Genomic DNA, 26003 nt, shown 5'->3' with positions numbered 1-26003 from the left:
CCCCACAAAAAACACCCCCCCCCCCCCCCCCCCCCGCACAAACACAGTCACACACAGTCACAGACATGCAGAAATTAAAATGAAACATGCACAAACTTGCAAACAAGACACTCAGGAGCCTTTTCACAGGTAGAAAAGTCATATCACACACAAATTAATGCCTTCTCACCAACACAGACACTTTTTTTCCCATACTCACATGTACACATGCACTTGTCTACGATGACATACGCTCAAGCCTATAACAGACAGAGCATGTGTTCAAATCATTCACTCACATACACAACCTCCTGTAAACACATGTACTCAACAGATGACACATATCACACTTCCAGTCATTTTCACCTTTATTTCTTCAGTGAAATCCTTCTTCTATTTTTTAATGGTGCAACACATTGCAAACGTTTTCTTTTCTTTCATCCTGTCTGTCCTCTAGTGCTCTAATATAGAGGGGACTTGTCCTCTACGGTGTGACAGCTTTGTAAGTATATCTTGCTGTTTGTCTGATATGTAGTGAATATAAATTCTCAAGCCAGCATGAATTGATGTTATCTTTTGTTACTGATTGGATCCACAAAAGTAAAGAAAGTTGACTCATGTAGCTGTAATTATGAGTCACTTCATAAATTGTGGTTTGAACTATCTGAATAATTGTGCTTATTTTTATCTTTGTCAGCGGTTTGACACAGCTCTTTCCTTATGTAAGTAATTGCTTTCTCTGTCTCGTTCTCTCATCTCAGGATATCGAGTGCTACGTGATTGACAATAATGGCTTTGTCCTAATTTCCAAACAGCGCAATGATGTAAGTTCACACAAACACGCACACACACGCAGACACAAAGAACATGTGCTTTCTAGACTCTCTAGTCTTTGACTTGATTGTTTGAGAGCTCTTGTGCCTGTCAATACTCATTACATTCCAAGAAAAGAAACTCACAGATTAAAAAAAGTGTTGTGCCTATTTTTTAGAAATACATTTATAAATCTCACAATCACTTACATTTTCCTTGTGATTCAGTCCCACCTCTGATTCTGTGAACCGCTGTTAACTAGTCTGTCTGTGGCCTGGACACCGTGTCCAACAGACAAACTAGGTATGACTCAAAACCACATGATATTTTTGCATTTCCCATTGCCTTGCATAGGCGTGCTTGGTGGTTAATGTTTAGATGGACTTCCATGACCTTTCGGTCCATATAAAACTTAAAAAAACAAACATTTAAATACTTGTTTTTTACCCAATATTCATATTACATACATATTCAGTTTAAAATTTCAGTGTAAGTAGTAAAATGAGTCAGTACTCATGAATCACAACAACTATATTAGCTTATATGCGCATGGGACAACAATTCCCAGCCCACAATTTAGCAACACAACAACACCTAAACAAATCAGCAATGTCACTTAATACTTAATACTTTACCCTAGCAATGATAGTTTATAGTGAGTTTTTATACTCTTGTCTCTATTTAGTACATTTTTTAAACATCCACATAAAGTTCCAGAGCAGGAAGAAGCACTAAACCAATCTGATAAAAATCTTTGTGTGCTGTTGTAATTTCATTCATTTGAGCAGACAAAAGTTCATAAACTAGGAATATCTTTTCAACAGACAAACCTATAATAATATTGATTATGGCCATTCAGTTTAATAAAAATACCGACTCCTACAATATGCCCATATGTGTTTTTAAGGTTTGAGTGAAATTATGTTGAAGGAATAGTTAGACAGTTTGAGAAAATACGCTTATTCACTTCTTTATGCTAAGGTAAGCTAACGAGCAGCTGCTAGCCAGTGCTTCATTTTCATTTTCAGAGTTTTTTGATGAATGAGTAGTTTGATGAATAATAATCCTAATCATTCATTTCACAGTGAGGTGAAAAGTCGAAAGGATAAACACCAAGGAAGGGAGCAGATGTTCCCTCTGTCAGTTTATCATAATATGAATGTATAATGTTCAGCCACTTCACACAGTGTTTTGTTTTTTGTTTTTGCCCTTTCTCTTTTCTGCAAGGCGGGAAGATTCTTTGGGGAGATTGATGGATCAGTGATGACCACACTAATCAGAATGGGCATGTTCAAAAGGTAATGTTTGGTTGTCATTGCCTGAATGGTAAACAGGATAGTTGTCTGTCTGTCTGTTAGCAAAGCACAGAGGGTTACCTAGTCCTGGAAGGGCCTGCAAGAGTTAAAGCATGTTCAACTTCATGTAAACCTCTCTAAATCTCAAAGGCAAGAAGCTGCAGATGCCCCCACATTGCAACATTAAGTGCATCCCGGTGTCTCATGCTCATAACACTGTGCATTTGAAACTGCCCCATGCATTTGATTAGATGGCAACAACATGTTGTATCACAGACAGAGAGGATTGCTGTTGAGTCTTAACCAGGAGGTTGGCTTGTTTTCCGTTTACTTTTTGGTTCTTATACACCTAAGCCATGCATTAGTATGCATCTGAAGCCCATAGCCTGGAGGGCGTGCTTTACTGTCATTATAGAGACTCAGAAGCTTTGTTTTTATTGCTATAAATTGGTAGAGTCTTTGCCCCCGTGTTGTAAGTGCTGCTCTATGTGCCGAGGGTAACTAATTCATCCGTCTTTGTATTTGTGGTATAGTTATCCCTGCTGCTTCTCCCCTTTGCTCCCCTTTGAGCTTCTTTGGCTGCTCTGAAATTTTCTCCCTCTTACTTTTTTGCCCGTCTTTTATGTTTGAAATCTCATGAGTGATGTGCTATTTTTAAACAGCTAAAAGATTTTGTCATGCTTCATTTGACACAAGATGTTACATAACTGGCTTTGAGCATGCATGAACTTCACTAGCTGTGTGTGTGTGTGTGTGTGTGTGTGTGTGTGTGTGTGTGTGTTTTGTGTATGTTTGCACTGTGTATGTGCATGCATCTGCAAATTTGTGTATATTCATGTTCTTGTGCCTCTACCTGCATAAGGATCAAATATTCACAGTGTAGGAAAGCAAGAACAAGTCAAAACACTAGGTCAATCCTTAAAAAGTAAAGTAATTCCAGCACTGATATGATTTTCTCGTAGGTTTCTTTCTTTTCTAAGTTAAGTTAGGGATCAGGGTTTCTACAAAGGTTAAGCTCAACTATACAACACTGTGTGTAGAAGAGGGTAAGGGAATCAATGTAAGCCAGTGAAATATTGCCTGAAGAGCAACACAAAGTGTGTGTGTGTGTGTGTGTGTGTGTGTGTGTGTGTGTGTGTGTTTCTTCAGGGTGTCCTTGTTTGACTACCAGGCCATGTGTAAGATGAGCTCCCACTCTGTCAGCAGCAGCCGTCCACTTCTCAGTGTATGTACACTATACTCACTATGTATACAATATTATCACCTTAATGGTCCAATAAATTCTGCTGTAACTATGATATATCTATCTCTTTAGCCATTTTATGGTTTGGCTTCAGCCTTCAAGTGGTTCCTCTCCAACTTCTTGCTGTAAGTGTTGCAAGGGGCAACCAGAATGTCAGTATGTCCAAAATAAGTTTTTTTTGTTTTTGTTCAAGTTTGCTATTATATATCAACACACAAAATCACTACAGTTTGACATTTTGAGAACCATGTTTATTTGATTTCTTGCGAGTTGGATGAGAAGATCAATACCACTAACATGTCCATCCCATGCTACCGTCAACACTCAGTTAGCTTAGCACAAAAACTGCAAACAGGGGGACACAGCTAGCCTGACTCTGTCCCAAACTAAGATAATCCCCCCACCTGCATCTCTAAAGTTCACTAATTAAACACATTACGAAGAATGAACAACTCGCTGTTTTACAAGTGGACAATTTTGGCTTGTGGCGGTAACTATCTCTAGTCTGCACTCCAGGAAGTCATTTTGTCCTGAAATAGTAGTACAGCAACCCCCCAGAAAAAACAACACGTAGTTTTTACAGTCTTTAAATGTTTTTAATGGATTAAACAAACAACATGTTAATTAGTGAGCTTTAGAGAGACAAGTAGGCAAATTCTGTTCCCGTTTCCAGTCTTCATGCTAAACTAAGCTAACTGGCTGCTGCCATATTTACTTAACAGACATGAGAGTGGTCTTAATCTTCTCATTTAACTCTTGTTATCAACCCAGTTTGGCTTTTTATTTAGAAAAACTGCTTCAGCTTTTACTGTAATGACTTGGTAAGGCTTGGGAAGTCACTTGATACATCTAGCACTTCATTAAAAAGAACAGGCTGGTTATCCAGTTAAGAAAGAAAAAAAACTGCTACCAAAGCTACCAATTACTGCTGAATAACTTGAGGACCCATTTTAATATCCCCATGACACAACTTTGGGTCCTAGCCCAGTTTTGGAAAGCTGCATGCAATCTGCTTTGGTCTTTAATGATGGCCGCCTAATTGACTGTCTCTCCCTGTCCACTCTCCTCTTCTCTCTTCTACGCAAGGTTTCTCCTGGAGTTTAATATCTGTGGTTTCTGGCACACTGAGCATTTTGCTGAGGGTGAGCTCCACAAGAGAAAACGTGGCCAGTTAAGGTCAAACTCCATCCATCTCGAGGACAAATGTCCCTCTATATGTGCTCAGAAATGTCCAGCAATATTTATAAAGCATGTATATTCTGTAAATCATTATAACCTTCAGAGCAGTTCTTGATTTCTTCAATATTTGTATTATAAACCACTTATAAATAATGTAATTATTATCTACCTATTCATTTAAGTCAATTCTAATGGCATACCAATCCTTATTTAAATATTAACATAAATGTAGGAAGTCTGGGCTAATAGTGCTCACCTTCAATCCTTCTTTCACTCCAAACAACATTTTGTTTACACTACATCACTCTGTTCTACCAGTCACCGCAAAAGAGCTACAGTAATGACACACATTATGGCAGTTCAATTATGTGCCACATTGATCACCGGTCTAGAGGCCATTATGGATTATCAACATCGTGTCCTCTGATCCTCTCACCTCTCATCTGCCTCTGTCTCTTCATCGATCACATATTCTCCCTCCTCGGTACTCCACCTGTCAATCATCCACACTTCCTCGTACTCCACGTCATCTTCATCATCATCACCCATCCCTTCATTCAGCCAAGGCATCTTTCAGCGTGTGTGAGTATCTGTCTTGTAGTGTTTTTGAAGAAAATCTGTGTCCTGTAAAACTTGGTAGTACTCTTCAAACAAAATTAAATTTGGCGTGTCTGATTGTGTAAGTCGATTTCAGTTGGAACAGGGGGCAACTGGCAAGTTCTTTAAAACAAGAACTAAGCAAAGAGTTACGCTTAAACTAGTGTAATTCTGAGGAAGTCAGACAGAAAACATAGCTCACATCCAAACATGAAATTTTCCAGCTCTGCCACAGGCTCTTATATCTGCTTTAAAACCCATCATTTTACCTGGATGCAGACACCAAATTGAATTTTGTTTGGCGTACACAGCAACCTAGTGTACCTCTTGTCATGGTAAAACAGTAGAAAGACCAATAAATGGTGAAAACAATTAAATAGTATCCTGTGTTCTCATGTCACATACTCAAAGTCTGTCAGTCAACCAACAAAACGTCACACATGCAATCTTACACACACTTGTTCACATTGCCAACCTTGAGACGTGACTCATATCTATTTCCCCATTAGCATCAGCTCATAAGAAAAAAGGAGACATCCTGCAGCCGTGTGACACCGAGTATCCCAGCTTCGTCTACGAGCCGTCAGTCAAAGAGACCAACAGCATTATTAAGTGTGGACGCTGCCAGAAGTAAGCACACATTCACACTCAAAACTGCAGTGCAGTCCTCCCTAGACCAGTCATATTAAATCGTCCTTCCAAAATCCATTTTCCACAGCTTTGCTCTGCTTTGCATACTGAGAGCAGTGCGTGTTTATACCAGAGTATCAGGAAGGGGGGAAATAACTAGAAAGGGATGGAATTAGATCAGGGTGCCAAAGGTTGCATAGAGACAGATGTGCTTGTGGAGAGTGAGAGAGAGACTGGAAAACTGAGAGAAGGTATTAAGACAGGTAAATGAAAAAAACAGTTGGAGGCAAAGGGAGGAAAGCATCACAGCATGTGTTTGAAAGTGAGAAACAGGGAGAGAAACACTGTAGTTCTGCAGTTACGATATTATTTCAGCCAGTTTGTGATCATAGGTTGAGTGTTAACGCCCTCATGAGGCCAAAATGGGTATAACGCAGCACAAACACTGCTTGCAGGGCAAGATTCTTAGAAGTGTTTAGCTCACTTTATTTCCCAATACGACCAACTCACGCAGTCAAGTAAATCAGATTTTAGACATATTTGGATTTATTATTATTTTGAAAAATAATGCACATATTAAAGCTAATAAAGTAATTAAGTATGAATGCCGTACATCACATAAGATGTTTTCTTTCTCTGTGCTTTTGTTTGTGTGCACATTTTAACACTTTTTATATGTACGTGTTTGTGTGTGGCAGGATGTTTGTGGTGCAACAGATACCAGAGAGTAACCTGTTGATGTTGGTGGTGCAGGCAGACTGTGACTGCTCCAGACAATACCCACCCATCACCATGGAGCCTAAGGAAGTAAAATATATCCTTTGGTATTTTGGTATTTGTGGAATATGCTGGTTCATCTGAAGAAATCATCCCATGTGTTCTTGTTTTGATTTTTATTAGCAGAAGAAAATGTAGGACAGAGCTCTGCCACATTTTTATCTTTACAAGTACATTATAATGAACCAAGATGTACCTATAAACATAATCAGTTGCAACAAGAACGGGATATCTTACCAGCTTCCCAACAGTGAACACTACAATTGTTTTTTGATTAAGCTTTTCCCCTTGCACTAGGCATCCCCTATTCACTTAACATTCCAGGCACACAACAGGGATGTGATTTGTATCTATTTGTGAAATGTGTCATTTTCACTGCAAAACTTTTGTATTAACATTTCAATGTGAATTCAAGAGAAACCTCTCTTTTCCCCGTTGTTGCTCCTTGACCCCGCTGTACATAATGACTCAGTGAAGTGTGACAGGATGCGGTCCCAGAAGATTCGCCGACGCCCCGAGTCCTGCCACGCCTACCATCCCCAGGTCAGCTTATCATTGGTTCACCCCAAGAATGACTTTGGCTTTATCCAGTGTCTCCAGCCAGTCTTTGACTAAGTGTCGATTTTTTGATAAAAACTTAAATGCAATTATTATTTTACCTAAATTTTCTCATTGTCTTATCACTCTGCTTCTGTGTACCAAATACTATTTTCTTCAACTGTACAGTTGTTATTAATCATGGCTTATATATCTGCTATCATATTTTGCTTGATTGCATTGACTAAATATCTAAAAGCTTAAGTGGTGGCAGAAACACAAAGTGAAATCACTTTCTGTTTTGTCCCTGCAGGAGAACGCCAATGACTGTGGAGGAGCTGCTGTTATATCTCTCTCTGCCTCTCTCTTCCTTACCTGTCTCTCCTTCTCATCACTTGTCTCCTGATGATGGACGATGTGGCTCTTTCACCCATTCTCATGTAAAGGAACAGTTTGAAAAGAATCAAGAAATGTGTTTGGACACATGAAGAGCATTTTTTTAAAGTACTCGGCACATTTTGCTCATCACAACCACAAACTTTGATGTGGTTTTTGAGCATGCATTGGTTAACTCCTGGAAATTAAAACATCTGAAGTGAAAACTGCAAAGAAAGCCAGATAATGGGCTGTTGTTGCCATGGATACTTTTCCAAGAGTTACTTTCTCATACACCGCCTTGCATCTCAAAATGAAAAGGGACTTAAGAGATGCAGGTGGTAGCTATGACGTGCACTGATGAAAGATTATGAGTCACAAGATGCAACAAAGTCCAGGGGGAGAAATATCTCTCAAATGTCTCTCATTTCCCTTATCCCAATATTGCAGACACGTGTGCATATTATATATGCAGCTGTAAGCATGCACACCTTGAATACTTTATTATACTGAATGCTTCATCTACAGACTTATACATGCTTTTTTAAATGTTGAATGAGAGAAGGGAGAGAAGGGCTACAGCAATATATGGTAAACATTGTTGTGTAACATCAGTGTTGCTGCTTGAAGTTTTACAAGGTTATTTGTGATATTAGTTTCTCTGAATCTTCTGCAAGTCTGAAAGTGTGATGGTTTAGTGCCAAGAAAGTAATTGCAATGGAGTAGTTATAAAAAAAATTCACAAATGGGAAAAAGATAATTAAACAAATCAGAATGGGCTCGTTCAGGTTAAAATTTTTGAGTATTTAGTTCGATTACATCCAGAAGATATTTGTTTCTGTGACATTTTTTTTTTTAAATGTCAGCCTTTCTGTCTTTATCAGCTGTGTCTTTGTGCGTACTGTATGTAATTATGTTTGTCCATTTGGCTAGACATCATTTTGGAAACTGGAACTCTCACAGGGTGTAGATCTACAATCAACATTGATAACACAGTGATGACCTTAAATTCAAAATGTGTTTTTTTGTGCACTGACATGGTTTCAACGCAAATCTAGTCCATAATGTATATCCCGCTAAAGACTCTCGTAAATGTTTCTGGAATTAAAATAAAAAGGTTTTTAGGAGGCATTGATTTCCTGGAGACTGTGGCATTTGGATACTTTACTTGGGCCCCAATGTCATGTACATAACTTCGCATAAATACCAATATAATTTTAAAATTCATGATTAAAGCAACATAAAAAAAATGATGGGAAACAAGATTTTTGAAAAGGTCATATATGTAAATGAATGGTGTAAATCTAATGGTATAGGGTATTTTTGTATTTGCTTGTGTTTCACATTTTGAACTTCAGCATTTCATTGTATTTTGGGCTGTGAGTGTCCTTGTAGCTTTTTCTATGGTATTTCTCAATCATCTTACAAAGCATGCTGTGCTTACTCTGATGACAAAATTGCCTGAGCATTTGCCTGTTTATGTAATAGACTTAGATACATATTGTGTGTGGGTGTGCATCATTACAGTATGTTCTGTCTAGCTGAGAGTAATTTTATTCATTTGTCTCATTTTTGTTTATAATTTCCACAATGCAATATTCTGTATATTGTATGGTTGACATGTGTCCACGGTGGATGTTGATTGACTGGAGCCATGATTTGTAGGAAAATTAAAGTATCCATATGTTTTTTGTATTGTATTTGTTGTTAAGTGTGTATTCTGTTTTGTTGTCAGTGATTAGTGTCAGTGCACATATAAAGATACTAATGTTTATACCAGGCTACAACAGAGAATCAGTCAAGGAATTGTATACTCAAAGAGTTATTTCATAAATGTGTCCTAACTCTTTAATAGAGTAGTGGATTAAATCCCCCCCAAATGTCTGTCCACTACCAACAAACTAACCTACATTTTTCCATAACTGGAATTTCATCAACAAATTGAACTTATGCTCTCATAGCTAACGTTATGCTCTCATTAAAGAAAATGTGGTACACAAAGTGCCTGAAATGCTTGTAATTGTTTGAAAATTTGACTTATAATAATGTTGTATATCAGAATATCAATAAAGATATGTTATATTTACCTAATTTTGAAATATTTAAATATTTGCTGAACTGTGAGTGTTTCTGTGAGCTGAGCTCTTAAATCCATCTACAAGATACCATCACTAGACACTGTTGCTGTGTGTCAAGAGACAGAAACAGGTGCAAATATGGAGCACATTTCTTCCTGCTGGGAGCTGGAAATGATCATTTTAAGATAGACATAAAACACCCTGTTATCATGGCAAATTTGTAAAAAAAAACAAACAAAAAAAAAAAACCAATTCCCCACTCAATCTAACTAAGCCTACCTAACCTTTAAGTTAGGTTAAGAAGGAATATTGATTGAATTGGTCTTAAATAAATAATATTTATTAATGAATAAATAATAATAATATACTTATTGAGACATAAATGTAGCTTTGTATACTATATCATAATTTACATATTCATTCAATAAATCTAATTTAACATTTGTGCTGTCATGAAGAGATTGCTAAATAGGAATCACAGTGTTCCTGTTTAAAACACCACATTTGTGTTTAGCCTAAAACCACATATGGTCTGTTGTACAGTATAGCGGCCAGTGGACCAAACCACTGTGAGATATATGAGAGGAGCTTTTGTGTACCAAATACATTTACCAGACACTGATGGTTATACTACAGTGGTTATTTTTAATGGTTTTGACCAAAATTATTGCTAGGGACAATTCAGTAGTTGCTGGATGTTGGTAGGGACCATAGACTGTATAAAAGAAGTGTGTCCCTACTAAACTCTCACCCTTGGTATAACCCATTTGTAAAAAAAATAAATAAATAAATAAATAAAAAATATATATATATATCACACAATCGTCACAATCGCACAATCACCTCTCTTCGGTTGGCATCCTCTCTGGTGGGATCATAAAACATGCAACACATAGCCTATCCTATAATGACAATAAACCTGCTCAGGTTTCCTTTTATTTGACATAATAATTTTTTTTTTTCTGATATGACATTTCAGAGTGAAGATCATAGAAGCCCATTTCTGTCAGAAAAAGATCAAAACAGAAAGACTACTATACATAATTACGAGAGAAGTCCAACACCTTCTACACAAAATTCATGAGCAAGTCAAGAATATGTAACTTTTTTTCTTGTCTGGGCTAAAATTGGCCTCTTGTAACTTAAATTGTAACTTAGAATACAGTGACTAGAAAAAAGCCACTTTTCCCACATGTGTGCTTGGTTAATTGTTACCGTGTTTGTACGGCTTACAGCAGGTGTTGTAAGTACAGAGTTGGACCGGCAGGGGCGCTAGTTATTCCTCTCCGGCTCATTGTTTGTGGCTCACAGCTCTGCACCGCCGTGCAGAGAGACAGCGACGGGTCAGAGGAAAATGGCGGACGGTGTGGATCACATCGACATCTACGCCGACGTAGAAGAGGAATTTAGCCAGGTAATTAATCCACAGTTACCAAGACCAATGGAGCTAGTATCTGTATATTTGTGTAATACTTTGTTGTTATTATGATCGGAGAGTGGCGTGCTCTGCTGGTCCGCCGAGCTTCTCTGGTTAACGTTACAGGCCCCGCTTTCACCATGTTGCAAGCCTACATCCTCTGCTACAATTATCTGCTCGAAATGTTGCATGGGTGGCGTTGTCAACATTTAACACGGCGTATGCTGCACGTATTAACGGATAGGCAGGTTGCAAGTATATATTTTCTGTATATAAATACTAAAAGCATCCGATTTTATTGTTAAGCATTCACAGTTTCAGGCCTCGGCATGGCCGCCGGTGGCGGGCTACCAAGCCAAACAAACGTACTTGCTAGCTAGCTAGCTAGCTAGCGTTAGCTGTTTTTCAAAAAAAAAATGTTACTTGATGAGTCGTTTGTGTTTAAGTTGACATTCGTTAAATACCTATATATGAAACAACAAGTGTATGAATTAGAAATGCATTTAATGGATGTATTAATTGTTAGCTTTTGACTGTTTGCTTCATCTAAGTTAGCATCAATGTGTCTGCTATGTAGATGTTGATTTATTCGTCCACACACACCCCTTGTCTGTACAACCGGGGGAAAAAGCTGTTCCAGCCTAATATGGGATGCAAATAACTTGTTTGTAGCGTCAGATCATTCAAGATAACATAATGTTCACCGTCATCTTAACGAAACAGCTTTCATAATGTGTGTTATGTTGACCCGGGGCACGCAGTAGATGCATTCAGTTGCCCACGCTCGGGGTTACGGAAGTCCCACAGCTTGTCGTTTCACTCTGGAGCTTTTTCTGTAATAAAAAAATGGTGAGAAAATAAGTCTTGTGTATTAGGAAGTTACTCAGATACACTTGCAACTGCACTGTAACGACAAAGTAAAAAAAACATGGCCTTTTCAATGAGTATATCTACATGCTCCCAGTCTACATTTAGTAGTATCAGTAATCTTAATGCTATTAATACATGTGAACAATGAGTTTGATTTCCTGTATTACCTGTTCTACATGGATACAGTTAACATAAACAGCACATTGTTCTCTGCGTTGTCTGCACTGCGTCCGGTTACATGCACAGAAAATATGACTGGGGTGTTCACTTGCAGCAGGCACTTACTGAAATCAAGGTGTGTTCACAGGCTTACACTTATACGGTTGAGTTTACCTCTTTTGAGATGATCAGATTAAAGTGTAAACGCAAGACTACTGGTATTTAACGTGTGAAACAACCTCTAATGTATTTAATGTAATGCAACAACACAATGTAAAGATCTGTCTATGAGCAGTAAACTTTACTGGGAATTAATGTAAAATATCCATGTACATTTAGCAATTTATTGATGCAATCTGGCAGTTTATTTTTGCACGTCTGCCTCATGTACACTAATACTGATATATAAGTGAGAAAGTGAGAATTGCTAGAGCTGCAACAAGTCATCGATAAGTTGTCAACTATTAAATAAATTGGCAACTATTTTATCCGTTTGAGTAATTTTTAATATATTCTGATTCCAGCTTCCTTTTAAATGTGAATATTATCACCAGTCTTGTTGAGCTGATTGATGAGAGTGGTCTAGTGGATAAATATGACAATAACGTTTTCTGAAATCACTTTAAAACTTGATTAAATAATTCTACAAGTTTTGATATTGAATGTCGTAGAACTTTCTCAGATTTACAGACAGATGAGAGGTGTATGATCACTGTTGTGAAACTGCTCATAAGGTGTCGCATGTTTGACTGAACTATTACTATTTTGCTTAACAGGAAGCTGACTACCCGGTTCACGAGCAGATCGACCTGTATGATGATGTAATATCCCCATCAGCCAACAATGGCGACGCTCCCGAAGACCGTGACTACCTGGACGCACTGCCTGCACCAGGTGGCACAGAGGGAGGGAAGAGTTCCCAACCCAACGTGGTGTACACCTACACGGGCAAAAGGATAGCCCTGTACATAGGAAATCTCACATGGGTGAGTATCAGAGAATTCTGTTCAGGCTGCTTAGATATGTGGAGGAAAGTATTGACATTTTGCGCTCTGAAACTGCAGTTAATAAATAGTAGCAACATATTCTTTAAATCAAAGACAGTCCTGGAAAACATTCTTGTGCCATTTCAAAGGTAGACCCACAGTATATCTATTGTGAAACATCTTCTCTTCTCTTATGCAGTGGACGACAGATGAGGACCTGACAGAAGCCATTCGGTCGATAGGAATCACAGATGTGCTTGAGATCAAGTTCTTTGAAAACAGAGCCAATGGCCAGTCAAAAGGGTGAGGTCTTTATTATCTGTGTGTGATATGACTGGACTACATCACAGCCTGCAATAGGTTAAGATTATTACTCTGCTCTTCATTTTACAGGTTTGCGCTGGTGTGTGTGGGCTCGGAGGCATCGTCCAGGAAGTTAATGGAGCTGCTGTCAAAGAGGGATCTACATGGTCAAAATCCCATTGTCACACCATGCAACAAACAGTCCCTCAGCCAATTTGAGATGCAGTCACGCAAAAGTAAGTAGGACAAGCACACACTTTGCATCAACATATTTATCGTATACTCAGCAAGAGTCAAGTTAACTTGCATGCTTGTCACCATACTGATTTAAAGACATCCTGTAAAAGAAATGTGCAAATATTCTGATACATCAGTAAGTCGACGGAAAATGCACTTGCACGGCAGCAAAATGGACATTAGATACATACATAGACTTCATGTACAGTCATATACACAAGTACACTTATCACACGTGTTACTTCAGTTATTGATCCAGTCATGTCTAAATGTGCACACAACATACACACTTATTATTTATTGTATATTGAATGGAAAACTGAGTTATTGTTGTCTCATCATTTTACAGGTACCCAGTCAGGCCAGATGTCTGGGGAAGGCAAAGCTGGCCCCCCTGGTGCTGGTCCTCGTGGAGGTTTCCCCATGGGTCGAGGCAGAGGCAGGTTCCCTGGACCACCCGGCCCCGGAGGAGACCGCTTCCCCGGTCCTGTTGGGCCTGGAGGGCCGCCACCACACTTCCCTGGTTAGTTTGGTAACAAGTGCTTGTGCTTGGTATGGTAGAAAGTAGACAACGCCCCGCTAAGTTCACTCAGACGCAGAATAATATTTAAAAGGGGCAGAAATCAGATGGAAGGGTAAGTAAGTAGATTCAAATAAGGACAGTTTATGGTATAGCAGGTCTAATTTCTATTGAATATCATAGTTTTTTAAAAATGTACTAGAATGATTTATAGTTCGAGTGTATGAGGTAGCCTGGCTTTGAATGTTAGCAGGCTAATCCAGCCACTCACATGTACTATAAATTGCAAGCTGTTTCCTAATCTAATTTCCACAATTGTTTTTACATTATAAGAATTGGGGGGGGGTAGTTGGACCTTCTTGAATGGTACATTGGTCTTGTTGTACCAAGCAAGGTGTGTTCATGGCAGAAAAGATGTTTGGTCTGGTTCTCTACTGGGAAACGGGCTGAATTCTCTTTTCGTTCTCATTGAAACAGACAAAACAATCATACAGTCTCCAGCAGTAGAAGCAAATTCATGGATGGATGCTTTGGGAATACACACACATCATGAATCACACGGTTAGCTCACTAAATGTGTGATCTGTGATGTGTTTGGATCAGTTTATTGGGGATCACAGCTGGCGGTGGTTGTGCTGTATCACCTGTTGAGGTTTATGTGTCAGTGGAATCCTGATTTAGACCTGGTATTAACATTAAAAATATAGAGGCGTCTTGTGTTTTTGTTTTCTGGCTTTTGTCATTCATGTGGTGTTTCTTTTCTCTTTTTTTTTTAAAACAATAATATAGAGTCCAACAGATTGATATAATCATCAAAGTATGACAAGTGCCATGAAAACTTAACGTGAGATTAAGAAAAAATTGCGCTTTTTGTCTGGCAGTGCTGCTCTTGTTAGCATAGTCCAGGCTTTGCTACTACTCACACCCGCATGGAACCAAGGCTAGTCGCCCGTAGTGTGTGTTTCTAATGAGGGATCTTTCACCCATTAATCCTGGCAGGCCTGAGTCTTTGCATGTTACCCCTCTCCTTCTGGTTTGTTCTTTCTTTGTCCCTCTAGTTGAACAAATAATCCTCCACTGGCTGCAATTTTCTGCTCACAACACCATTCCTTGACAAGCAGTTTGCTCAAAGCTTTACTTGGCAAGCGACCAACCTTAAACTCCTCGCAAATGTTGGATTGGCCACCATATTCACTTAGTGGGAGAGAATGGAGTTGCCAGCGTTTCTTTTTTCCATTTTTGCGTCTTTTTTTCCCTTCCATCCCACCTTTTTCACATCTCTTCTGTCGCTTAGTGGCTGGTGCCCTGTGCTGCTGGGCTGTGACAGGCCGTCAGTTAGTAGGCGGGAGTTTCTGAAGGGAAGAGTTGTGATTGGTTTGCTTTCTTCCCCATTAGGCTCGGGGATGAGACCAGATCTGATTAGGCACCAAGATGGCCCTCTGATGGATATGAGTTTCAATCCCTTCCCGCCGGGGGGCAGGAACGGGAGCTGGCGTGGCAGAGGTGAAACACCTCGATTGATCTGATTGATTTGATCAATCACCTTTTTGTCCTAACCCTGAGCTCTTTATATGTAGGAGTTGAACCCGCTCGGTTGACTGCCCCATAAACGGCTGATTTACTCACCAAACTCTAAATCCCTTTTTAATGCAGTTTCCATAAAGTACTGTTGGCCCTATGTGAGGCCAGAGTAAATATTTTTTGATGTGTTTGCATGAAACTAAAATAACAGAAGCACCTCATTTGGAGCTTTGTTAAAAAAATCCTGTAAGACTGAAGAGGCAGAGGCACACCGTTTTTGAAGGCCATCCAGCATTCTGCCTACTCCTTTTTTTTTGTTTTTTTTCCCACCCTTGCATGAAATCAAGTCAGAATAAATATAGTACTAATGTACCTCTTTTGCCTCGCAGTCCTCTAATGAGCCAATGTCAAGATAACACTTCCCTTTAAATATTTTCTTTAGTTGCTTCATGCAGTTGGGTGAAAAGTCTTTTAACCTCCATTTGCCTTAAATGGCATTTCATGAGTGGCCCTTTCATGGAATAATCCATTTGCTCACTTCATATATGCAGTATCTCAAATATATATGAGCTTGCCACGCTGATCTCTTGGGCTTGTGGCAATGTATAGCAGTGCACCTTCTCAATTAATTGTTAGGGTAAAAGAATCCAGCATTAAATGCTGAGCCTCTGGTTTAAAAAAAATAGCCTGCTTGAAAAAATTTGCTATGACTGTATCTCATCGTCTGTTCTTTTTCCTTCTGATTTCATTTGCAGCATTATTTTGTGGCCTTTTGACATTTGTTGTTCCCTGTAGCTATGGCTTCTGTCTGTCTTTGTCACTGTCCCTGCTTTGAACTGACTTAAGTACTGACTTAAGGTTTATCCATAATGTTCATTTGAAGGAAAACATGGAAAATACAGGCTACTGCAGGACATTAAAATCTTGACCAGTAAATCAGCCAAGCTAATGTGTTGTATGTTTTAAATCGGCCAGTTACATTTTCCAAGTACAACGAGTCTATGTGAATTTTACCAGCACACCTATTTCCCCATCATGTTCATCAATCAGAAATGTTTGAGAGCTCTGCCTGCCATAACATGGCCAAAAGATAGCGTTCACTAGATCTAACTCATGTGCTTCTGTTGTCCTTTGTGTTCTCTTTTAGGTGGGATGCAGGGACCCCCACGTCCCCCTCCTGGCCCACCTGGCCCCCCTGGCCCCCCAGGACCTCCACCTCCTGGCCAGGGCCTCCCCCCTCCCCTTGCTGGTCCTCCAAATCGTGGTGACAGGCCTCCTCCCCCTGTTCTCTTCCCTGGTCAGTTTGGCCAGCCTCCAATGGGACCCTTGCCCCCAGGACCTCCTCCTCCAGGTTACGGCCCTCCCCCTGGTCCCCCACCCCCTCAACAGGGCCCGCCACCTCCGGGACCCTTCCCCCCTCGTCCCCCGGGCCCCATTGGGCCGCCCATGGCTTTGGCACCACCTCCACACATGCCAGGTCCCCCACCAGGTGGACCACCCCCAGCACCCCATGTCAACCCGGCCTTCTTCCCCCCACCTGGTAACAACAACATGCCCCCCAACGACAGCCGAGGACCCCCTGGACCAAACGACCCATACGGACGCCCACCACCATATGAGAGAGGGGACTATGGCCCTGGAGGACGGTAAGAATGGGTGGTTGATTTGGAACAAATAATCAACACAGCAATTTATGTGATCTTCTCTCGCAATGCGTTGCCGGTACATCTGCTCAAAGTGTTGCTGTTTTTCATTCACTTCAAGAAATGCTGGTTCCCATTTTAAAGATTTTTTTTTTTTTGTTAAAGCTAGTTTGCATTGGTTTGCGAATATAACACAGTTAACACATTATGTATCTGTAGGGAGATGGAGGCGTCACGGACCCCTCTGAGCGAAGCAGAGTTTGAGGAGATCATGAACAGGAACAGAGCCATCTCGTCCAGCGCCATATCTAGAGCGGTGTCTGACGCCAGTGCAGGTAAAACACAGAAATATAGGAAACATACTATGCAAGCACTATTTTGATGTGTGTGCTAAAATTTTTGACAAACATGGAAACAAATTAAAGCCTAATGCAACCATGTGTTCTCTTCAGCTGACTACGGCAGTGCTATAGAGACCTTGGTGACAGCTATCAGTCTGATTAAGCAGTCCAAGGTGTCAGCAGATGACCGCTGTAAGGTCCTCATCAGTTCCCTGCAGGATTGTCTCCACGGCATTGAGTCAAAAAGCTACGGTTCCGCCTCCAGGTAAGATGTGCATATAGTGCAGTAGCCGTTAAATGTTACAATGAAGAAGTTAACAAACTAAAAATAAATGTAAAACAACTTGTCAGATATAATATCTTGGTAATATTTTGGATCTAGCACAAAGAAAATGAGATTAGCCAGCCAGACTTGAAAATGCATTGACTATTTGCCTCCCGTTTGATTCCTAGTTTTAGAAATATTGTGTAGCCTATATTTGCTTGTATGACTATTTAAATAATGTCTTCCAAATGGGAATTGGCCCTGGAAGATTTGAAATTTAAAACTTTAAACCCCTGGTACACAGTCCAATGATGCGTCACGTCTCTGCCAGGCGAGAGCGTTCCAGGGAACGAGACCACAGCCGCTCCAGAGAAAAGAGCAGACGGCACAAGTCCCGCAGTCGTGACCGACATGAGGACTATTACCGAGAACGCAGCCGGGAGCGGGACCGCCATCGTGAGAGGGACAGGGACCGCGACCGCGAGAGAGAAAGGGAGAGGGAGTACCGACACCGCTAGCAACGGGAGGTGGGTACAAATTCTCCTGTGTTTTCTTCTGCAATGAACCCAATTATGTCTGTAACCTAAATTACATGGCAGAAGAAGTAAAACACCAGTGTTGAGTTTGAAGAAGTCCGCTTTGATTGCTCACCTCCTGTCTTCATTAGATTAAATGCTTCAGTTTAGTTCACAAACCCAAATTTGCTGAAAAGATTTTCTGTGCCTGTAACATGTTGGCAAAATTTAACAGGATGTGGTGTGTTATCACCCACAATAACTAAGTCTTTGTCTTCATGAGCCTCATCAGCCAGAAACGGCTTTTGAAACCTTTTCAAATCATAAGGTCAGATGGGGTTAAAACTTAAAAGCTCTGAAAAAATTGCATTATAGAATAACATCAATTTTAATTTAATTGTCCCTCTATAAATATTTGAGGAAGGGGACAAGGAGAGACGAGGTAAGCAAAGAAAAGACTTAAAACTCATTCCTTTTTGGTTTCAGGTAGGTGGAAGGTAAGTCTGCTTTCCTTTTTAAAAAATTCATTATTAGTGAACACAGTTGTGGTGTTGTGTATTTGCTCTTTCAGACTATGTGTGTAATCCGCTCTTAATGTATTCACCATGCTGCTTTGCACAGAGGGGTTTGTAAGAGTTGTATATATGCTGTGGTCAAAAGAGAAAATACACTGATAGTTACTGGAAGTTGACTTTGTGGATGAATTGTTACTTTTTGGTCTACATGCCACTGAGCTTGGTAATGTGCAAAAAATTGTCAGCCACTTTTTGTATTCTGCCAAATAAATTTCAAAATAAAGCAATGTATACACCCACAGCGTAGAAAGCAGTACAGACCTGCTGCTTATACATGGTTTTGTACAGGTTTTGTACTAGTTTTTCTGCCTTTTTGGCAGTTTAAACTCTGTGTAGATACACATTTGCTAAACATCTGTTTGTCTCATAAAAAGTGGAAATGTATCAACATTTTGGTTTTACCAGCAGCTGTGGCCTGTGGACCAAAAGAGTTTTTATGGATTGAATATCAAGGTTCAATACTTAATTGCCATTTCATTATATGTGAGTTTAGGGTAACTGAAGTGTATTGTGCCTGCAGAGTTGGTTCTTGTAACAATAGTTCCTTGACTGATTGGCTGATTTCAGATGTCAAAGTATCCAGTAATTTTACAGTACTTAGTACAGATGTAACAGTTTGTGTGGTCTATTTGTTTAGATTGGATTGTATTTTTAGAGGGGGGTGGGGTTACAGTGCTGTACTTGTCGATAGTAGGCCAATCTATACTTTGTGAATGTTCCATTCATAGTAATGTTGTATACATAATTGTCATGTTATAACTACCAGAAGGTGATTTATATATCAAAGTGTCTAATGATTTTTGGACACAGAAAATTTTGAGAATGGGATTGTGCCACATTTGCATGTCGGTAATATTGCCTGACATTTTACTTTTGTCAAATTGAATGTTTTGCAGCCTAGTGTTGCTCACTTTTGAACCATTGTACCTCAATTTAAGATGTTGAGGTGAGGTGGAAAAATGAAAATACCTTTTTGATATGTTCTGCTCTGATTCATCAGTGGCATTCAATTGAAATGATTTGTAATTTTTTGTAATTTAATAGTATTGGTTTACATTAAGGATCAGTGCACAAGTAATTGCAGTATCTTAGAATTATATTATTGGCATCAGTAAATGACATGTAAGCATGGAATAATAAGGGAATAATGGGAAATAGAAAGCTAGGATCAGAAAATGTTTTCAGATATCTAGATTTTGTGCATGTCACCAGGCCATCATTACGTTTTTTTTTAGCTTAGTTGCCTAATTCAGTTAAACTGAAGGATATCATAATTTTTATTTGTGAGAACCTTTAAAAATACATGATTATATGCTAATTATTATTTGACATAGACTGATCCATAGAAGAAATTTATTTTACTATTTGGTTTTAATGTTACTTGTATGTACATTGAAATTATTTCAGTTTAGTCAGCAGTATTTTAATGATAAATCATCATAGGTTGGCATGAGATCATGCAAGTATTTTGTAGTATTTCGCCTCATAACTGGCTGTTACGTCATGTTGTAGATGAATTTCTTTAAAACTATTTGACACCAGCTTGTTCACAAATATCAATACCATTTTGTCATTGGTGTGTTGCTCGCCAATTATTTGAGGTAAATAACTTTGAGGCACATTTTCTTGCTGGTGTTTTTCAGGGATTCTCTGTGTTAGGGTTTCACAAGTAATTTTGTAATCTTTATGGGAAGATGCTTTCTTCCATAGCGTTACTTGCGTGTTGAACAACATGATAACTTTTGCAAAGTTTTGGAACTGTAGTTGAAATATCTGGTTTGAAAGATTGTGTGTCATTCTGCTGTCCTTTACTGCCAAAGATGTCTGTGGTAGAGTGAGTCTAGTAGGTTACATGGACCCTTTAGCATCTCTGTACATCACCCCAAATAATATTTCTTGTGATTTTAAATGAGCTTTCAAACTTAAACTTCATTCACTCTTGACACCTTGATGTCTTAATGTTGTTGTGCTCACAGAGCAGGATAAATGCTCGATACATTACACATTATTTATATATATATATGCACTTTTTCACATGTGCCTCCGTTTCTCTCGTACTGAGAAATATTAACTGGGGTGGTTTTGCTCATGGAGTTGCTAAATTCTGAAAGCAGGCAAAACTTATACCAAAAGAATGTAATTTAATGTCTCAGTAGTCTGCCATGTCATATAAACGGTGTAGAGTTGTGCAAAGTTTTAGCTGTCAGCTCTAGCTAAAATGATATAATTCTTGTTGCGCCCCATTGTCCGATAACTACCAAACAATTGTTACTGAAAAATAAGACTTTGTGTCCACCAGGAACCTCTTTACAAAAGATGGATTGCGATTGCTTTTATTAAAGTATTATTAGATTTTAACTTTTTCTTATTTTGTTGAAGGGAGAGTATTTTTTCTGTTTCCTTTCATGTACAGCATATAATTCAGAGTGGCAACAGCTAAATATAAAAAAACTTGCGTTTTTAAACAAATGCTGGATTTTGATAATAGCAACAACAATGGCTGCAGTCTCCTAACTCACATTTCTTTATCTTTTGTTAGATAAGAGATCCTCAGTGGGCACAAGGCCTAATAGCTTTTGGTAATATGCATTAATTGAGTATATTTTTTACCTAAATGTTTCTTGTCGTCTAAATGAAATGACTAAACATCCAAATCTGCCTGTGCATTCTTAGAGCATGTTAATCAGGGGAAAAAGAGAATTAAGCATTTTGGTCTTATTCCTGATAGTAGTATGGCTGTTTGTTGTGTCCACAGACATGCTTTAACCCTGTTTTATTTGTTCATATTGACATGGGGGAATGTACACTGTTTGCACCAGGCTGAAATTACTTTCCGTGCTTTCTCTTCAGTCTGTCTGTAGGTGTATGTGTGCTGGAGATCACAGCCTTAATGTCCTTTTCAAAACAAGCATGCAATTTGCTCATGTCAAACCAGGGTCAAACAGAATTTCAGTTATACGTCAGCAATAAGCGTTCAAGCCCATTTCCCCAGGGAGGAAATAGAATTTATACTTGAAGAAACATGACTATATGTGAGTCTGAGAGACGGCTCAGCTAGAGCAACTGTAATGCTTTAATTATGTTTAGTTCCCAAGTTGTGATAGTCAACAAATCAGCTATGTAGCTGACACAGTGAATAGAATGGTAAGTGTACATTTTCCACAACTCCTTCATGATTAACTATTTCCTGAAATACTGGGAGCTTCCTTAAGATGTAATGATGGTGGAAGCAGAGGTGATAATCACAGGCTTGATCCAGTGTCAAAGTTTAAAAGAAGTTTTTTTTTAATGGTAAGTATTTCATTAGTTACATGTCTGAGTATTTAATTGACTGTTTGACTGTGGTTTGACTGTGACCCCTTTCATTTCCATCCTGTATTGGCTACACAATTTAATGGTACTATGAACGATAAGATTCCATAATGAACTTAAGTTCAGCAATATGGCATATTTTAATATGGCAAAATATTTGTTAGCCTGATATATGGATGTAATTTGACCACTGAAAAAAAAATCAGTCATGTCCATTCGCACTTGTACTGGATGTTATAGTCCCTTTAAATAATAGTGTGACAGAGAACCGTTGAGTTTGACTACTGTGTTGTGTAAAATACTATTGTCGGCTGATCTGTGTTTATGTGTAGCCATGACCCGTGTAAAACACAAACCTTTTTACAGCAAAAACATTTCCAGTTTCACCATGCCTTTTTGAATCTTTGAACCATGTAAAATAATCTGTACTCTTTGACCTGCCTGTAAGTAAGGCCTTTTCAGAGCAGATACCAGTTCTAATTAACCCTGCAAAGCAAAATCTTGTCAACAAGGCTTAATAGACTTGACTTAAATAGTAAACTACCAAATTTCAAATGACTTTCTGTAACAGAACTGTTGCCATTTCATCTGATGAATTTAACATTTCTGTTAAGAGGTGTTTAAAATTGGGTAATAATGTAATCAGGGTCAGTGGACCATGGTTGACAGTGTAATTGACTGTTGCTACAGCCATTTCTAATTAAGATAAAGAGGTTGCTTTTCCAGTGGCTTGCATGCTGGACTTTTTCAATTCAATTTTTAGTACAAAATATTGCACTTTCACTCACTGGCATTATGTTTACTAGACCATAAAGGGATGTGCCACATTACATTGACATGATGCGTGCCTGTCTCTTCGTAGTTTTGTGTTTTGATCTACAGCTTGTCCTTTCTGTGTCTTCTACTCCTGTATTCATTTCCTGAAAACTTTTGCACTGTTTTAATGCTATGTGTCACAGTGGTTTAAAGTTTTCAGTGTTTTTAGCTCTGTACCGTATATATCTACCAGTTGGTTGTGAGGAAAAAACATGTACTTGAAGTAGCTAAATGACAAACAGGGTTTTTTTCTGTAGTTGCGAGAAGTGGCTAAAACAGTGGGGTAAAGTGACTTTGCAGTTGATTTTTAGTCTCGGTCTTAAAATAAAACTATAAATGACCCAATAAAAAGCTACTGGATTTTAAAAAGCTTACATTTATAAAACCTCGGAAAGCCAGTGAAAGGGACTATGCTAGCCTTTTAGAAAACATCTTTTGAGTACAACATGTAATGTTTTCATTCCACACATATTTTACCAGTTTACCAATAAATTTCATAATTTTTGCAAAACAGACAAGACGCTACACAGTGCAGAACTGATCATGTTAGGCCAGATGCACTTTAGAAGACTATAGGCTCAGTTAAGCGCTGCACAATTAAAGGATGAGTCTTGTTGAACCCAGCAAAGCTTTGCCTTTTTAGATCAGCGTTTAGACAATTGTGTAACAAAAATGTTCATCTTCACTGTCCCGAGTCTTTAAATATGTTTTTATATATGGATGTCAATTCTTGCCTGTCTAAAGTGAAAGCATTTGATCTATGAATTTTCTTCACTTGCATATAAGCAATTTAAAATCCATGTTTCACCAGCAGGGATGAATTGCATTTAGGCTTAGACTCAACTAATATGGTTATATTTTCTGGTGTGTGTACATATTTCAAATTTGCTTCTTGGATATTTCCTATTCAAGTTTGCATGACGTTTCTCTGTCTGTGCTGGGGTTGGGAGCAATAGACCTCCAGCTGAGAATTAAAAGAATAACACGTTCTGCCATTTATATGCCTTGTTTCAGAGACCTTTAAGTTTTCCTGAGCTTTCGCCCCTTGTCATTATAAAATGTTCAGTAAGTGAACTGCAAGCTTGAGACTCAGTGATGGTGAATTGAACCCAGCCCTGGTGTGCACTATGTATGTGTAGGGGGGGGGGAAGGGGGATCACTGTTGGGCTGCCTCGAAACCAAACTCCACCCTTCATTTTGACACCTTTCAGCTAACGAGGATCAAGGATGAATGGAAGGAAAAGGAGGAATTTCAGTGCGCCACCACCTCCCCGCCCTGCATGACCGGACAGGACTACAACCACCACCTCTTCCTCCACCCCACCTCTCAGTCTCCACCCATGCTTCTCTCTGTCTGTTCATCTTGTCTGCCTGACTAAGAGCAGTGGATGGAAGACCCTGACCTGTGTAAGGTTATGTTATCCAAACACCTTCTATACTCATGGTAACTAAAGATGAAAGAAAAGAAACTTTCCAAACAGCTCTTTTATTTTTATGATGTTTTATTTGACATGAAGATGACTATGTGCGATGCTTTTTTGCAAAGAAACAATAAAATGGCCCACCAATCCCCCAACTAGAGGACACAAACATTACATCCTTTTTTTTTTTTTTTGTCTCGCAGTACTGTGTACGTTCAGTTTAGAGATCAGTTTTTATAGGCTACATATTTGATGTTTTCTCCCTACCCCTCCCTCATTCTCAATTATTCTTTTCATGGTTAATATGTTTGTAAATGTCTCTGCTTTTGATTAAAAACTAGATGGTGTTGTAATAAAAAATGTTTACTGAGGTACTCAATGCATTTGGTGAATTCCTCTACATGTTTGGCTCATTTATATTAAATGTATATTTTGGACTTCAAACTGTTTTTTCATATTGAATTTGTCTACATTTAGATTATATTTTTTAGCTGTACTAGCAAGTGGCTTTATGTTTTAGAAAATAGATCCTTGTCGTTTATTCCCTTTTTGTTTTTTATTTTTCTTCAAATGGATAAAACTTTTTACAAGGTAAGCCATTAGATGAATGTACTTTTTTACGATGTGCATTGATTGGTGGATGGAAAAATATGTAGACTTTGAACAAGTTGAAGGTCTAGCTGTAGTGCTTTGCAAAATTTTGGGGAGCTCTGGACCCATACACCGTAAACCATAATGCTATTCACAAAGTGTTTTCTGTTTGTGTGTAATAGCATTGAGTAGCCAATCCAAATTTTCTTTGAAGTCTTTGTTTTGTTGTTGTGAAAGGTATTAATTCTTACACTTAGAAATTCAGGTTCATTCAAGCAGCCATTGTAGTTACAACTAACATGGAGCTGGTCAACCTTCAAAGATCGATTAATCCCATTGTCGAAAGTTTGCCATTTCAAGTAAGTGATTTTTTTTTTTTTTTTTTTGCTCCTATGTTCCACAACTAACATTTTTATGTATGTTTATTTTTAACACCACCCTGTGACACCATAGCTAAAATTCATATGTAATTTAATGTTTGTTAAATGTGGAATGTGCACCTTAACACTAATGTTATCGTGTGCAGTGGAACACATCTTTTCTCTTTTATTCCACCACCCATCATGTTCATATCTTGGTTTTTTGTTGAAATAGTGTCAACAGTTTGTGATACTGAGCTTTTAGTTTGTAATAATTTCAGATGGTCAATTTGGCTAATAAGCACTGAGTAACGTGTGTGTTTTTACTGTCCCCAATCAAAATTTCAAAATATATTGGGCCTTAGGTGTCCTAATATTTGACCTTGATTGATTGGGGCATACCAGTTCTTAAATTTCACTGAATAAAAATGGGTAAACCGAGGTTCATGGTGCTGTATCTGTTTGGTCAGGGGGTGCTGTGGTTTGTTCCAGTTGTACTCCAAAACAAAGGAAAATGGTTAAATTGGTAAATGGTTGAATGAAACAAAACACAAAATCACTGATAAACAAGTTAGGTAATACAACTGTTGAGATGGTCCCCTCTAGTCTTTATATCTAATGACCCTATTCTGTGTTGTGTGTGTGTGTG

The 26003-nt window shown here is 38.7% G+C and overlaps 2 protein-coding genes across 7 annotated transcripts in view; both read left to right on the top strand.

Moving 5' to 3' along the window:
• The window catches only part of cacna2d4a (calcium channel, voltage-dependent, alpha 2/delta subunit 4a), a 91454-nt gene extending 81942 nt beyond the window's left edge, over positions 1–9512 (top strand). For both annotated transcript variants that reach the window (XM_046072465.1, XM_046072464.1), the window contains exons 29-39: positions 437–481; positions 741–803; positions 2020–2090; positions 3237–3312; positions 3403–3455; positions 4417–4472; positions 5071–5091; positions 5616–5736; positions 6435–6550; positions 6974–7056; positions 7364–9512. In XM_046072465.1, coding sequence (XP_045928421.1) covers positions 437–481; positions 741–803; positions 2020–2090; positions 3237–3312; positions 3403–3455; positions 4417–4472; positions 5071–5091; positions 5616–5736; positions 6435–6550; positions 6974–7056; positions 7364–7456 — 798 coding nt within the window. In that variant the 3' untranslated portion in view covers positions 7457–9512. The remainder of the gene's footprint in view (positions 1–436; positions 482–740; positions 804–2019; positions 2091–3236; positions 3313–3402; positions 3456–4416; positions 4473–5070; positions 5092–5615; positions 5737–6434; positions 6551–6973; positions 7057–7363) is intronic.
• A 1247-nt stretch (positions 9513–10759) lies between these two features.
• On the top strand, positions 10760–25796 carry cpsf6 (cleavage and polyadenylation specific factor 6). 5 transcript variants are annotated; one of them, XM_046072467.1, is made up of 12 exons: positions 10760–10917; positions 12726–12935; positions 13135–13238; positions 13329–13474; positions 13825–13998; positions 15391–15498; positions 16664–17162; positions 17379–17494; positions 17612–17765; positions 18070–18292; positions 18767–18777; positions 24195–25796. In XM_046072467.1, exons 1-10 carry the CDS (start codon positions 10858–10860, stop codon positions 18281–18283), a joined length of 1785 nt encoding a protein of 594 aa, XP_045928423.1. In that variant the 5' UTR covers positions 10760–10857; the 3' UTR covers positions 18284–18292; positions 18767–18777; positions 24195–25796. The 5 variants fall into 5 exon arrangements, with proteins under 5 accessions (XP_045928423.1, XP_045928424.1, XP_045928422.1 ...); XM_046072468.1 differs by lacking the exon at positions 18767–18777 and having other exon boundaries at positions 18097–18292; XM_046072466.1 differs by lacking the exon at positions 18767–18777.
• Positions 25797–26003: the final 207 nt, after the last annotated feature.

Source organism: Micropterus dolomieu, linkage group LG16 (assembly GCF_021292245.1).
Source record: "Micropterus dolomieu isolate WLL.071019.BEF.003 ecotype Adirondacks linkage group LG16, ASM2129224v1, whole genome shotgun sequence".
NCBI lineage: Eukaryota > Metazoa > Chordata > Actinopteri > Centrarchiformes > Centrarchidae > Micropterus > Micropterus dolomieu.
The sequence above is the reverse complement of the archived record's forward strand: the minus strand, read 5'-3'. Positions and strand labels throughout refer to the sequence as shown.

What these genes read in the sequence shown, in the direction of transcription:
- cpsf6 (XM_046072466.1), top strand. Translation starts at nt 10,858, where the DNA reads ATGGCGGACGGTGTGGATCACATCGACATCTACGCCGACGTAGAAGAG. An exon ending in GACTATGGCCCTGGAGGACG is followed by an intron (nt 17,163 to 17,378) that starts GTAAGAATGGGT and finishes ATGTATCTGTAG; the next exon opens with GGAGATGGAGGCGTCACGGA. An exon ending in GGTGTCTGACGCCAGTGCAG is followed by an intron (nt 17,495 to 17,611) that starts GTAAAACACAGA and finishes TGTTCTCTTCAG; the next exon opens with CTGACTACGGCAGTGCTATA.